This window comes from Lepidochelys olivacea, assembly GCF_965140295.1.
Source record: "Lepidochelys olivacea isolate rLepOli2 genome assembly, chromosome: 2".
Taxonomy (NCBI): Eukaryota; Metazoa; Chordata; order Testudines; family Cheloniidae; genus Lepidochelys; species Lepidochelys olivacea.
Window position 1 is genome coordinate 97849029 of NC_140412.1, and position 15671 is coordinate 97864699.

At 38.8% G+C, this 15671-nt stretch overlaps 1 protein-coding gene across 4 annotated transcripts in view; it reads left to right on the forward strand.

Moving 5' to 3' along the window:
- DOK6 (docking protein 6) overlaps positions 1 to 15671 on the forward strand; it is a 434980-nt gene that overhangs the window by 278073 nt on the left and 141236 nt on the right. For all 4 annotated transcript variants that reach the window (XM_084619311.1, XM_084619314.1, XM_084619313.1 and 1 more), the window contains exon 5: positions 13125 to 13314. In XM_084619311.1, coding sequence (XP_084475437.1) covers positions 13125 to 13314 — 190 coding nt within the window. The remainder of the gene's footprint in view (positions 1 to 13124; positions 13315 to 15671) is intronic.

The following is a 15671-nucleotide window of genomic DNA, read 5'->3' on the forward strand; positions in this document are numbered from 1 at the left end:
AACAGTAGATGGAGGTTTCCTCAGAGAGGAAGAGGAATAAACCCGTGATCTGCTCAAATGGGTTGCAATAAAAGGAGAAACATCTTTATTCCCTACGGTCTCAAGATATCATCACAGAGCTGTGAGTCAGTGTCCTGCAGCTTTGTGTCATAAGCAGTGAATATCACAAAGAGATTTCTCAGCTTATGCCTGATACAGTGGGGATCCCGTGACATAGGGTCCTCTGAAGATCCAGGTTGAACAGCCCCGTCTGAATTGGCTTGATGCAGTTGCTGTAGTATAACAGTTAATTGTGTTGCTACTGACTACTAAAAATTGGCACACGTAAAACTAATTAGCATCTTTATTGTCCTGTTGTAAATAAATAGAATGAAACAAATACAATTAGCTTGGGGGCATGGGGCCTTGGTGTGGATCAGATCGATAAGATAGCAAGGGATATGATTAGTGGTACTTCTTCAAGCAAAGGTGGGGGGTGAATGAAATCAAAATGTCAAGAACATTCTGGACTGAGTCATTAGTTACAGTACCTCAGACAATGCAATTTTGATACACATGCCCCAATATATAATTCTGTATTTAAATTAGCATGTTTAAAACTCAGAGTTGCTATCCTAGTTAGTTGCTTAATGCAAAGCAAGTGCTTGTTTTCTTAAAATCCCAGTAGGATGACCAGAAGACCAGATGCAATTATTATTGGTATCAGTCCACCCTTTTGGTTCACATAGCTGCCACTGTAAGAGCTTGCAGGTGCGCTCAGTTGTCTTCAACAGGGTTTTGGTTTTTTTTTTTTTACTAAAATAAATTGAATAGAACTGTGGACTTCAGATTACCTTAGTTACTCTAAACTTGGAGGCTTTATTCCCAACGTGACAGTGTAATGGAAGAAATTAACAATTTCTGAGGAAATAGTTTGGAGATCTGTGATAGAAATGTCAAATTTAAAATTTATTTTTCTTTAATCAGTGGTACAAAATAATAAGTTCTACCAATTTGCAAGATTCTAGCTGATAAGGGCTCACTTTCAAACATTGTAGCTCAAAGGGCCTTGAAATCCATAGAAAGACTGATGAGCTTCTGATAATTTGAAACTGAAAGGTCAGAGTTTAAATTTGCAGCCCATAAAAAGCAACAGTGTGTAACAAATTTCAAGATTCTTGCTCCCTGTGAAAATGGCAATTAATTGTCAGACTCAAGTCTGTTACAAATGACTGCATTATATAGGTGTTATGTAACTGTACTTAACACTTACACATCACCTTTAAACCCAGTATCTTAGAGTGCTTTATAAGCATTAATATCCTCACAATATCCCTCTGAGTTAGGCTAATATTAATGCACAGACTGACATAAAAAGAGGGGAAGACACACCTGAATCTTAGCAGCAGTGCCAGGAATAGAACCCAAAGTCTCTACTCCTAGTTTCCTTTTCTTACTAGTAGCATGTACTGTTTTTTTTTAAATTTTCAGGGCTATTCTCTTAGGAGGGTTGGATGGTGGCTGAACAAGAGGTACCCTATCTGTTGGTTCTTGTTAACAGCTGAGCCTGCGACAGAATTTTCAGTTTAATTAGACTTTGGGTTCTAACTTACTATTGATATTTTGTAGACTAAAATAATTGCAACAAGGTGACATAACATCACAAAGTTAATATCTTTATATCCTGGCAAGACAGTACTGCTAGATGCAACCCTACACTGCTATCATATGCAAATGGCCCGATATCCCTAAACATCTGCTGAACATACTTTGCCACAGTGAGGTGCAGACTTTACTGATAGGTAATTACTGTTACTCAAAGAAGCACTAACTTAGAACAGGTTTCAGAGTAGCAGCCGTGTTAGTCTGTGTTCACAAAAAGAAAAGGAGGACTTGTGGCACCTTAGAGACTAACAAATTTATTTGAGCATAAGCTTTCATGAGCTACAGCTCACTTCATCAGATGCATGAAATTAAAACAGCTTTCTTTCATAACTAGTCTTGTTTTTCCATGGTAGCATTCTTAATATGCTATGTCCTACATCTCCTCAATATTTCCATGCTACACTCCCTTTCTCTGGAGTTTGTGAATTCTGTGTTGAGATCATTCCATAAATCAGTTAATGTAGATTGAAAGGGGAGGGGAGCACTTTCCACATAAGCCAAGGAGGAGCGGGAGATGTGGAGATAGCAGCCCATCCAAAGTAAGGAAGGAAGAATGGAGTTCTCTGTCCCCATTTCCCCTTGGTTTAGCTCCTAGCTATGGCAGAACAGCAGATGGGAGGGCCTAGCTTTCAAGTTTTGTAGTAAGTTGTTACAGTTCTCATTGTGTAAGCCCTAGGACTACATGACCTTTTGTCAGTGAAACATGCCGGGTGTTATTTTAGTTTTTACACCTAGTGCTTCCAGAGTTTTGAAAACATCTGGCAAGGAAAAATATGTGCAATATGGACAATTTAGCCAGCTTGTCCTCTTTTTTACATGTACATGTCCATTTACCCTCCCCCTTCACACTCCTGTGGTTCCCCTGAGATGAGAAACAGATTTTTGGAGGGAACATACTTGGTGCTTTGTGACATAAACCAAAAAAGACATCCTACACCATGGTTTTTGCCTGGAAATCTGGAAGAATTTATAATTAGGATGTAAGCCTAATTATAAATTATTTGCCTGATTAATGTGGTTTTTTAGCTGAAACAATTTGTTCAATTAACACACATTCACAAAATGTTTTGGTGTTGCAGAGCCTTAATTTTTTACCAAAAAAAAAAAATTAAAAAAAAATGGGGGGGTCAAAATATTTCACCCAGCTCTAGTCTTAGGTCTATTAACTAAATTATTAATGTTGCTTGATTGAGGCTAAAGTCTGTGTTAGCCTAGTGGTTTGAAACAGATTGGCTCTTTTATTATTTTGAGTGTTTGATGGCTGATAGCAAGATATAAAACCATTTTCTAATTCTTTTCATTGTTGTACAATCCTTATTTGTAGCACCCAAAACATGTATTTTCTACCTACTGGTTTTATTGGATTTACGGCATGTTGTGAAAAATACATGTTCACATTTTCTCTTTGGCTTTTTTGTTAATGTTTTGAAAAGCAACAGCTTTTGCATGATAAACAGCCAGCATGTAAAGGAGAGTAGAAAAGGTTAAAACTTTTAGATTGTTGTAATGATTGCTTATTCAATATAGGTGGTATTAGAAGGATAGAGGGAGGTTCCCTTCCCTTCATCCCGCACCCCCTCCACTGCCACAATTATTCCCTGGTGATAAGAGTGAAGCAAGGATGTGGCAATGCTTGCTTTAATGGGGACCTCTGCCTGGAAAAGTCCTCCCACTAGGGAGGGAAAAAGAAGAGTTTTAAGCTACTGCTGCGCAAAGCACATCATTAACAGTATGAAGCCACCTGTTTGGATTCTATCTCAGTTATTACTCGTAAGAGATATTATTGCCCATGTAAATTCCTTAATTCCAATGCTTTAAGTGGCTTTTAGATGTTTTCTTTATATATCAGACTCCTAACTCATGGCTAAGTTGAATAAAATTTGTAGGAAACTGAGAGCTGAGATAAAGCCTCCCTTACTCTTCCTCTCCCCTTTTACCTTCTTTCCTCCCCTCAAAGCCTCCTGGATTACTGCAGCTCTCCAACCCCATGAACTTCAGCAACCTTTTCTGGTTAGATTGCACTCCTCTTATTTAAATTATATACATACATCTTTGGTATGTGTTCGTACAGTACTTAGCACAGTGGGGATGGGGCCTCTAGGCACTATCACAAATAATAATTCTAGTAAAGAGAGGCTGGACTCGATTACATCTGGATCCTGATAATTTCCATTGACCCTTAGCCACAGGTGAAGGATTTCTTGAGAGTATGGTACACTGCTCCCTGCCACAACCATTCCTCTTGCTGACACAGGAAATAAGAGACCTAGTGTACATCGTCAACTCATTTCTATACAACCACACATGATGATGTATTTTGAATCTGTTGACTGAATCTTTATAATAGGAAAAATTGCACTATTTTAATTTGTTTAGCTGACTTGTTGTGGTTTGCCTGAGGAGTTAGGTTCTTCTGACCAGCTAAATCAAAATGCTTTAGTACTTTAGTTTTTAATGCTATGTTCTCAATCTCCTTGATAAAAATAAAGCTGTTTGTCCCTTGAACATTTACTTTAGCACTGGTAAAATACTGGAGTAATATTTGCTGTCTCTTGTCTTTGTTTGTTTTTTTCCAAAAAGACCAATATACACTTCTTTTAGAGGAGGACAAAACAAGTTCTTGTGTAGTGGAATGGGATTTTTGCTCCTGGGAGAAAACTAAGGACAGACTTCAGAACTTTGACATTGTTAGTAAAGTTATACCCAGCACAAAACTACTTTTAGTATGTGAAAGAGACTGGGAAAGAGGTAATAGTGATTGAGAATGGATGATACTGTGGTTGCTGTTAAAAATTCAGACTTTGCCAATAGTTACCCCTGTTGGTAACTGTTGCCCTTATATTTTATATAAGAGAGAATGGTAATACTTCAGATATTGTGCTATTTGTTGCCTTTTTAATGACAATCATTAAAGGGATATATCCATTATATGTAAGGTGGTGGAAAACTCACAGGCAAAGACATCAATTAAATTATAATATTTTTAAAGTGGTACAAATCAAATATGAAATCAGGTAATATGGGATCAGCTCCTGCCAGGTGATGAGTGCCTTTAACCCCCATTTTAGTAAATATTAAAGATGTTCAGAAAATTGCAGGATTGGACCAATAGAATCATAGGATTAGAAGGAACCACAAGGGTCATCTAGTCTAATTCCCTGCCAAGAGTCAGAAAGAAAAAGTGGGCCAGAAAGACATTCTATCTCGAAAAGGTGCAAAATGCCAAATGGGCAAATATGCAACCAAAGGGAAAATCTCAAAATGTACCTGATTATCAGTGGAATAGACATAAAAAAACCCAAAAGTTCTTTATGTGATTTCTTTGGGAATCTATACATAATGAGCTCACTCCTACTTGTCTTACTTCCTTCAGTGGGACCACTGCATGAATTAGGATTTGGACCTATATATCTTATTTGTTTTCTCTAGTTATTGTATTCGTTTCTGGATCCATATGTTTAAGACAGAATGTTGGGCCCAATGTAAAGCCCATTGAAGACTCCCATAAACTTTAGTTGGCTTCTGAAAATCTGGCCCTATGAGTGGGGGAGGTTTAGGTTGGATATTAGGAAAAACTTCTTCACTAGGAGGGTGGTGAGACACTGGAATGCGTTACCTAGGGAGGTGGTAGAATCTCCTTCCTTAGAAGTTTTTAAGGTCAGGCTTGACAAAGCCCTGGCTGGGATGATTTAATTGGGGATTGGTCCTGCTTTGAGCAGGGGGTTGACTAGATGACCTCCTGAGGTCCCTTCCAACCCTGATATTCTATGATTCTGTGATCAAAAGTACTCTGCTTATGCAGAGGCATCAAAATAAGGGACATGTTTGGGCATCAGTATGCCCAATAGTGGGCCAGATTCTTCACTTGTTATGATGGTTTTATTTAGAGCATCTCCAATGATTTAAATGGAGTTACAGCAATGTAAAATTGGTATACATGACTGGAGAAATTGGGCAAGTATATCCAGATTTTAATGCAAAAGTTTAATGGGGGGTTTGCTTAGGTTGGGTTGTGGGTGTATGAGAGAGAGAGTGAATTAGTTTTTCATTCCTTTTCAGTCTTTCCATGTTATCATTGACTAATGCCTCATAATTGATTTCTCTAGTAAAGACGTTTTGTTAGCTATTGTGTTGTCTTCCTTTGTATAAGTGCTTTTTATTTGGAAAATACCATAGTATTCAATTGCAGCAAACTCATTAACTGCCCTAGTGTCAAATGTAACTTGTTGAACCAAAGGTCTTGAATCCCCAGAGTAGCCTTTTCCTTTTTATATGCAGTGAAATTACAAACTTAGTCAACGCATACAAAAGATTATATGATTCAATTGCACTCATCGGATTCACTTTTAGAAAATGTTCTTAGATCTATTGAATTACTGTATGTGATTCACTGTGTGACAGAATTTTGCACATATTTTATTCATTTTCTGTCGTCCTTAATCCATTGTTTATAGTTTCAAATTTGAAAAAAGATAAAATACACATGTATGGCTAGTATTATTCAAATAAGACATTTATTTAACCATTAAAAAGCTTATTCAATATATAGCATCTGTAACCAAAGCAAATGATTAGTAAGTCCTAAGCACAACATCTTCGCTACCTTGCTGATTTGTAGGTGAAATTAACTGATTTATAATAGCTTTGATATTTAGGAAATTAAGAAATCTTTCTACAAAATATTTTGTAACTTATGTAAAATAGAATAATTGCTGTTAAAAAGGTAAAATCAATATTTAAGGGCCAGTTCCTCAGTTGGTATACATTGGGGAGCTACACTGATTCATACAAGTGAAGAGCTGGCTAAATTTGCATTTCTTTTTATCAGGCTGTGGTTGTGGTTTTCCATAAAAAGAATCCTGGACTTGGGCTATAACTAACAAGAAATGTTACTACTTGCAGATGACAGATACTATGAGTGAAAGAGCTCTGTTGACCACCTGGAAATGATCCAAGTAAAGTTAGTATCCCAAGGATTGTAGTTTGAGGACCATTACATTCAAGATTAAGACTAAGAGCTAGATTCACAAAGAAACTTAAGCATTGTGACACTGGGTATCACTGCTCCTAACTTTTAGGTGCCTAGAAAATCACTGGGATTCATAAAAGACTGTGTTTGGTGCCTAGGCTCCCTGTATAATGAGTAGGGAAAGAGAGGCTCCTAGAGTGGGAATCACAAAAGCTAGCATTCTAGGTAACTCCTTACCTAAACTAGCCAGTGAGAAGTGCCAAGCTGAGAGATGTGTGCTAAGCCCCACCCATCTTCCAGAGATAGATATTTAAGTCTGGGCTGCAGGGAGGTGCCTCCTCCTGCTTGGGATTCTCTGTTGCAAACCCTCTCTTGGTGTTTGGCACCTATGCCATTTTTGCAAGAATCCAGGGGCGAGTGGCGGGAGTTGAGCCCAGTGGTTAGGGTACTCAACTGGGCCTAGTTCAAGTCCTTCCTCTGCTTGAGGGGGAGAAGGAGTTTGAACGGGGATCTGCCACTTCTCAGGTGAGCTCTCTAACCACTGAGCTATAGGATATTCTGATCGTGATGCTCCCTCAGTCTCTCCTGTTGAAGCCACTAGCCCTCAATTGCCCTGAAAATGGAGAGGATATACAAAAGGCTAAAGAAAAATTTCTATTGGCCCAGTACTCCAAATGAGGTAAAGAAATACTTCAAGACTCATGCCAAATGCCAAAAGTGAAAAAAGACTGTACATCTCCACAAGGCTCCTTTGCATCCTTTACCTGTAATCAAAGGGTTGTCATGGATATCATAGGGCCCCCCTACCCAAGTCAGCCAGGGGAGAAAAATATTTATATTGATCGTGGTGGATTTTGCCATCAGGAATCCAGAAGCATTTCCTCTTTCAAATGTGGAATCTGAAACAATTGCTAAGGCACTGTTTTCTGTATTCAGCAGGATGGGCTATCCAAAAGATAAGTTATTAGATCATGGGTCAGATTTCATGTCCCAGCTGTTTGGTGAGCTACGAGGATGTGTGGGGGGGGTAAAAATAACTTAAATCTGCCCCATCCCATCCAGAAACAAATGGAGTAGATGAGAGGTTCAATGGAATCCTAAAATCTATGCTAAAAATCCATGTAAACAAGAAGGCAAGTGACTGGGATGTAATGTTACCCAGTCTATTGTTTGCTTACTGTGCGGTGCCACAAGAGTCCATGGGGTTTTCCCTGTTTGATCTCCTGAAGAAGGAGAAAGGTCAGAGGTCTCCTGGATCTGATTAGAGACCCTAGGAGTGTGACACTGAAGGAGGGTGGGGAACTGGTTACTGCATATGTGCAGAAGTTCGGGGTGGGGGGGAGGGAGTTAAAAATCCATGATGGAAATAATGTAGCAAAACCTCACTAAAAGCCAGGCAGCTCAGAAAGAATGATATAATTGCAATACCTGTAATCAGTCATTTCATGTGGGGGATTTGGTACCAGTATTACTCCCTGTAAAAAGATACAAAATGTAGAACTCAGGGGGGGGTGGCTTTTGAGATGGTAGAAAGGGTTAGCAATGTTACCTACAATGTACAAAGACCCTGTAGCAGGGTTGCACCACGGACTGTGCATGAGTTAAAAACTTATCACAATCGTGAAGCCACTGTAAACATGATATGCTGTGCAGAGGAGGATTGTACGACTCTTAATGATTTAATGGCTGAATGCCATAGTGATACACCACTAGAGAGCATTAATTGATATGAAGGGTTAACCCTAACCAAAATAAACAAAAATTATGGCTGTGGTGTAAAGGCACCAGCAGGTATTTTCCAAAAGGGCTGGGCTGACTCACAAAATGGTCCATCAGATTAACACTGCAGGACCACAGCCTGCACCCAGCAGATCATACTGAACATCTGGTAGAATGGAGGAGTAATTCCCTAAGGAGATAGCTAGCAAGCTAGATGTGGCAATAATTACAAAGGCAAATAGTCCCATGGCTTCTCCAGTTGTTATGGTTCCCCAAAGGGATGGAACCATATGGTTTTGCGTTGATTATAGGAAACATAATGCTGTCATTGTTTCAGATTCATAGCCTATACCCAGAATCAATGACATACTAGACTCTTTGGGCAGGACAAAGTTCCTGCACACCCTGGTTTTGACAAAGGACCATTGGCAAATTACTTTAGACAACCCTACCAATCTCACTACTATTGCTCAGAGAGGTGATGTTCCTACAGTGACAGAAAAACCCTTTCTGTCGCTGTAGGCTGTGTCTTCACTATGGGGCTATACTGGCATAGCTACAGCACAGCAGTTATGCTGGTATAGTCCCTGTAGTGTAGACATGGCCTTAGAGGTTTTTATGGTTGCTGCTAAATTTCTTTCTTAGTCAAAATGCTTCATTTAAGAAATAGTCTTCCCCTTTATTTTACACTCTGAAAATCATTGTTAGTTTATTTATTGACACTGAATTTTTTTCATCAAGATAAAGGACTTCTGTTCTCGAAGGCCTACATCCTGGACTGTATCACATAACCCAAGTACCTTGCTCTGTGCTGTTCTGCTCCATGGAGAGATGGAGTAGGGAATGCCTGGCTGCATGCCCTATGTGGTGGAATGATAGATGCAAATAGCAGCAAATTCTCAGGCCCCTAGCTCCACCAGACCATGCTCTGCCCACAGCTGACCCTAATGTCCACAGGGCAGTTGTGAAGCTAAGCACCATGCCACTCCAGGGATGCACCCTCAAACTGGTCGGAGAACCTCATAAACATTAACAAGTTTATCCTCACAATGTAAGCAAGTATTATCTTCCCAAAATTTACAGAAAAACAGAAACTGAAACACAAAGTAAATAACTTGCCCAGAGTCATTCAGGGAATCTGAGGCAGAACTGGGGATTGAGCCTCAATTTTCTAAACCCTAGCTATGCGATTGGGGCCAAGGATTTGCCTCTGAAACCCAGTTTTTCCCCTTGACTTCACAGGGAGACTGTGCAAACCTTCCCCAGCAGATTTGACCCTAATTTGTAATCCCTTGCATTTTTCCTCAGAATTCATTCCCCCCCGCAGTTTCCTGTTGTCCGCACACTTTCATAAATTTTAGTTACAAAATTCTACTCTTAGTTAAAAAACAAAACTGAAAATCTGTAAAAACAAACAACATTTGCTCCTCCAGTGCACGTATGAATAACTTCTGTTGTTGCCAGCCTGAATAAGTTCCTATGGTTCCACTTAGTTGCCTTGCAGCTGATGTTCAGTTTAATCAGACACATTTCCTTTCAATCCATGACACCTCGCCTTATACACTGACCTTGAATGCAGAGTAGACAAATGTCTCCTGACAATTTGAGTATATCATGTCTCCTGAATGCCCTTATGCAATAATATCCTCAAATAATTCCAAGAAGTTAGGTTTCTTTCTGTGAACATTTTGGTAGCTTTTAAATGATGCTAAGCTTTTCTCTGTGAATTCAAAGTTGTTTTTGTATATTCTAAGTGGAAACTAAACCAATTGGCTTCTATTTTTCATATGTCCTTAGACCCTTCCTTAAATAATAGCATAGTGCATAAAATTATCCCTGAAAATTAAAATCTGCACAAAATGACAAACCTTTCTCCACTGGTGCTGGTGCCATTGTGACAGTGCAAGCAAGGTGAGTCTGCTGCACAAGAAAGGGGCAGAGTTTCAGGGAATGTACATCCCCTGTTCATCATGCGCACAATTCCAGTGGGGCTCCTTGTGAGGACACAGTGAGTCTAAGTCTGGGGTGGGCCAGAGAATCTGCCATTACACAGATTATCCGCACCTTTCATTCTGGTCCAATTCAAAGAGGGGGAGGATGCAAGGGCCTGGAATAGTCAGGCCATTCATCCAGTTTTAAGATGGACAGTTCTCTTTTTCTGTGGTCTGTCCCCTGTCCGCTACAGAGACAAAACTGAATGTGGTTTAATCAGGTATTATGGAGGAGGGATGCCATTTTGAAGATCGTGCTGCTCCACCCGACCATGTGACTTTGCACAAGCCAGGTGCGATGTCACACTGTGGGGGGAGAGAACAGTATACTCTTCAAAATGGCATCCTCTGTGCAATGTGACCTCTCACACATTGTGTGTGCAAGGTCACATTGGCGAGAAAAGCCCATACCATTCCTGTAAGTACCAGAATGTCTCGTATGCTGGGAATTCAGCAGTGGCAACCCTCGCCAGGAATGGTAATAACACAACAGTACAAAACTAAAGTCTAGTGTGTAACTAAATCATAACAGTGTCTATTTTGAAGTAGAAGTCATGAGACTGGCTAGAAATCTGTGTCCACAATCATTTTTGTTAGCCCATCTGTCAATCATTTCTATTATCTCACTTTCACACTTTTCCTTCCCTCCTCTATCTTTGGGTTTTGCATAATGCCCATCATTGTAGTATCTAATCACTGAACAGTTTGCCCAAGTAAAATTCTAATACAAAGAGTAAGTAAGCTATCATGATGTTCTCTAGATTTTTCACTCAGTAGTCAGTGTCTAAGGGCTTTTTATCCAAAGCCAACTGAAGTCAGTGGAAGACTTTTTGTTTATTTCAGTGGCATTGGATTAGATCTCTAATGAAGAAATCTCTGTGACCAGTAAGGGAAATTGTTTGCAGTGATTTTAACTGCATCTGCTAAGCTATTTGTGCTATCTGTTAAAGGACTGTTACTAAAGTGGGGGTGGATTTCACACATGGGACTTTAGTCATAGAATACACTTTACAGGGCTAACACCCATTAGTATGATTCATGAGAAATAGAATTTAAGAGAAGAGGTTGAATGGCCAGAAGATTGAGTGAATCAACTGGGAAGGCATTAATGAGTCAAAATTAAATGGACTGAGACAGACTATCGTTGGGAATGACAAGTTTACTTATAGCCACACAGGGTTGCAAATCTTACTGTACATGTGATTGTTCACTTTAATTCCTTAACCAACTTGTGTTCATTTCTGCCCCTACACTTTTGCATTTTCCTGGATGCTCATTTACAACTTCTTCCTCCACTGATCTGTCAAAAAGTATATTTAACAAACATTGAAAATACAGTCCGGTCTGTTGGCATACACACATAACTTAGGTCTCTTTTGACTGATATATTTAGTTACTCTCTTTACATACCATCCTTAAATGAGTTTTAATTCCGTTCACATTTGTATGAGGACCCTCCCAATGAATGTCTGCCCAAGATTGGATTTTTTTTTTAAAAAATGTTCTGCACCAAACCCTTGCTCCTTTATTAATTTTTGAAGGCACTTTTCCTAATTGGCCCTTATACATATGTGTATGTTTCCAACCGCTCATTTATAGAGTGAATATTTCTGATGCCCTGTCTTGAATTGTTATTTTATTCATAGGTTTGGTCTTTTTAGCACCCTTAAAAGCAGCAACACAAAAGTGTAAGTGTATGACCTAGTTCCACAAGTGCTAGGAAATTCAGAAACAAATCTACAAACTGAGGCTGACATTCTGCTCTGGATCATGCCATTGTGCCTTGAGAATTAAAATATAACCCAGCATTTCCAATATTTGCACCTTAAATTTTGACTGTTATTCTGTTTGTGTGTGTGTGTGTGTGCACATATATAATATAGGTGGCAACAAACTACAATTTGATTTAAAATTCCCTGACTAGCATCATGGGCTTTTTCCATCCATGTGAGTAAATGATGCCTTATATAGTCTAATAATTTTTCAAAGCTTGCCTACTCTACTACATTGTTGAGGCACTTTTTAAAAGTGTTGTCTTCTCTTTGACCTTCTACCTAATGTATTAAAAGGTTTGTACTATGAAATGACAGTATATCTAGTAACAACTTCGAAAGTGCCTTCACAATATACTGTATAGAACTACATTTTACTGTGGTTATACAAGAGGTGGGTAGTCAAACATGCATGTCTATGAATTGCCCCTTACTTGGCAAATGGGCATCTGAGCACACAAATTAAAAAAATTGTCCATCTAAACAGACTTTTATGTGCGGTTAACAGGTATGCACAAACAATTGGGGGTCTTCATACAAAAAACAATTTTTTTATGTGTAACAGTTGCACAGATATTTTTGCCAGTACTCCTGTTGTTCTATGCCTTGAAATGTTGATACCCCATATTGTAAAGGATCCTTCAAAGTTGTTAGGTCACTGTGATTCTCCATCTATTAAGAAGTTAGCTAGAGATGCCCTCCAAAATTGGAAGGTCACGGTTTGCACACACATTACTGAGGGAAATGATCTCTCACAAGGTTAAAGTTCTTCAGTATATCTTGGAAAGTCATTTGTAATGCTGTTCAGATCTCAGTGAGCTCTGTTTGTAGTAGTACCATATGTAAAATACCTGGAGCCAGATCCTTCACTTATGTAAATGTTATGGCTTCATTGACTTCATTTAAATCAGGATCTGGCTCATGATATCTAAAATTTCTGTAGCCAGGCAAGTTGGTATTCTGTTAATTTTTCAAATTAACTCTCATTTTCACCAGATTTCCCTCTCATTTTGCTTTTTTCCTTCCTAGAGCGATTCAACGTATATCTTATGCCTACACCAAATTTAGATATCTATGGGGAATGTACAATGCAGATCACACATGAAAACATCTATCTCTGGGATATCCATAATGCCAAGGTCAAGCTGGTCATGTGGCCTCTGAGTTCTTTGAGGAGATATGGGCGTGACTCAACATGGTTCACATTTGAGTCTGGAAGGTAAGAGTTAAGGAACTGTGGCAAGTGGGAAGAAAATGCAAATCACTCCATTGTTCAATTACTGGGAGGAAATATTGTTACCATGGAAATTCTGGCTAATAGTTACTATCAGTTACCTACCTATGCCTTGATTTTGAAGATAGCATTATACTATTGGAGGGAGGATCCACTGACATGTGGGGGGAGAGAGTGATTCTTGAGAGGCAGATGCTCTAAGTTAGGGTATTCCATTTTTTTGAGTGAACAAGAAAGAGTAAATGCTACCTCCCATTTTGTATATTACTTTTCAAACTGCTTCATATTCAAAAGGATTGCATCATGCTAAACATTTAAAAGCACTAAAAAAGTATGAATGCTGCCCTTTTGTTTCTATCCAGCTTATTTCCATTTGTACCATTGCTGGGGCAGTCTTTCAAATAATGGGAACTGTGTTATCAGATTTGAGTATTAGAGATGTGACTATGCTCATGAAAGCTAGCAGGATATGTGTGTGCATGATGCAGAAAAATTAAAATCTGGTGAATGTCAAGGTGTTTTCTTCCTGTTATATGAAAAGAAAAAAACATCACTGGCCAAAAGGTGTAGGGTTTGTCTAATGCACGTTGCCATGCCATGTAGACAAGCCCTAAATCTTTTTTACAATTTCTTTTTGATGATAGTCATGTCCTTATAGCTGTGTGCATCAGGATTCATTTTTATAGAGGTTTTTTTAGGGTGCTATTTCCTTTCCTTCACATCTTCACCATTAAGAAACTTAATAGGATTATTCCAACAAAATTGATGGAAACTACAATGGCTGACCTGTGGTTCGGTTATACTTCCAACAGACTAATTAGTGTGAAATGATTCTGATGTAGGTTTATAGAGAAACTGTTCTACTCCAAAGCTAATAGACAGAGTAGCAAGTGCATTCTTGGGTGTGATTGGTTACAGAAACCACTTAACAGATGGCAGATTTTAAAGTAGTTATATTGTAAGATTACCAAAGGCTGAAAGGGTAAGAAAAGTCTGAAAACACAAGGTAAACATCTATAGTTATTTGATGCCTGTAGCACTATAGCATTTTCAGCAGACTTCCTTTTTTGTCCATTCAAATCGTGTTTAATTAACAAACAAAAATGGGGACAAAAAATGTCAATGGGGAGAAGGCTACATTCACTGGGCTCAGGTTAACCATACAGCATAACTTTGTGTATCTGGCATTGCACAATACAGCCCAATGCATGTTTCATGAGTTGCATCACTGAGGACAAGAAATCTCTCTGCTAAAATCTAATAGAGCTCTAATTAAAGTCACTAGAAAGAGAATTAAATTGGGCTTTTAAATAAGAGACAAGTCCTGTAACTAGAAATGATCAAAAAAAAGTAATGAAATATTTTTCTATTGAAAATGTTGTTTTGTGGAAACTGAAATGTTTTGCTAAAACATATTGGTTTCAACAAAAATTTTGTCAGGAAAGTTATTTGGGTCCAGGATGGAATTAGAGAGAGAGGGAGACCTAGCCCAGAATACATAATTTTCTAGTGTTTGGGGCACTCCCCTCGGATGTAAGAAACCCAGATTCTAATCCCTGCTCTGGCTTATTTGTAGCAGGGACCTGAACCTGGGTCTTCCACATCCCAGGTGGGTGCCCTAGTCACTGGACTATGTGCTACTCTGGGGTTGGTCTGTGCCTGTCTCCGTCTTATTTTTGTTGTGAAAAAATTGAAGAGGTCTTGTTTTCGTTCCACATCAGAATAAAAGTAATCTTAAATCTCAATCTACGCTTCATTTTCTATGATCTGATCCCTCCCTTGGTTCTGTCAGAGTTCCTTATATGTGAATTTGCTCTGGCTCAGAAGATAGGGAGGTAAAATATATGACTACAGAAAAAGTAGTGCCTTTAATGTCATAAGCCTATGAAATGCAACATTGATGCACTTTTTAAAACCTGTCCTTGGCTTTATTCTATGGTTCTCCCTCCAGCGTCTCTCTGAACATTATTATTGCCTGGTTCTTTGATCTGTTCATCTCCTAATGCAGCAAAATACTGATATATGGTCTCTTATTAAAAGTGAAGAGTTGAGCCATGCTGTAAAAGGATGTTCACGGTAGTAGTGTTTTCATCTGAGGCATCAAAATACACATTATAATAATCTCTGTGTGCGCCACAGCACTAAGTATGAAGTACAGTATCGGCATCAGTCTCCCGGTGACTATTGAAAGCAATCCAGGAGATTTTAATAGGCTATTTTAAGAAAATGACATTATGTCAGGTTGAGGGGGGGGGAATCTCCCGGAATAGCTTCAGTCAGAATTAGCAACCCTAAACTGGTAAGATTTACGGAAGATAGCTATAAATGAAGATTGTTACTGT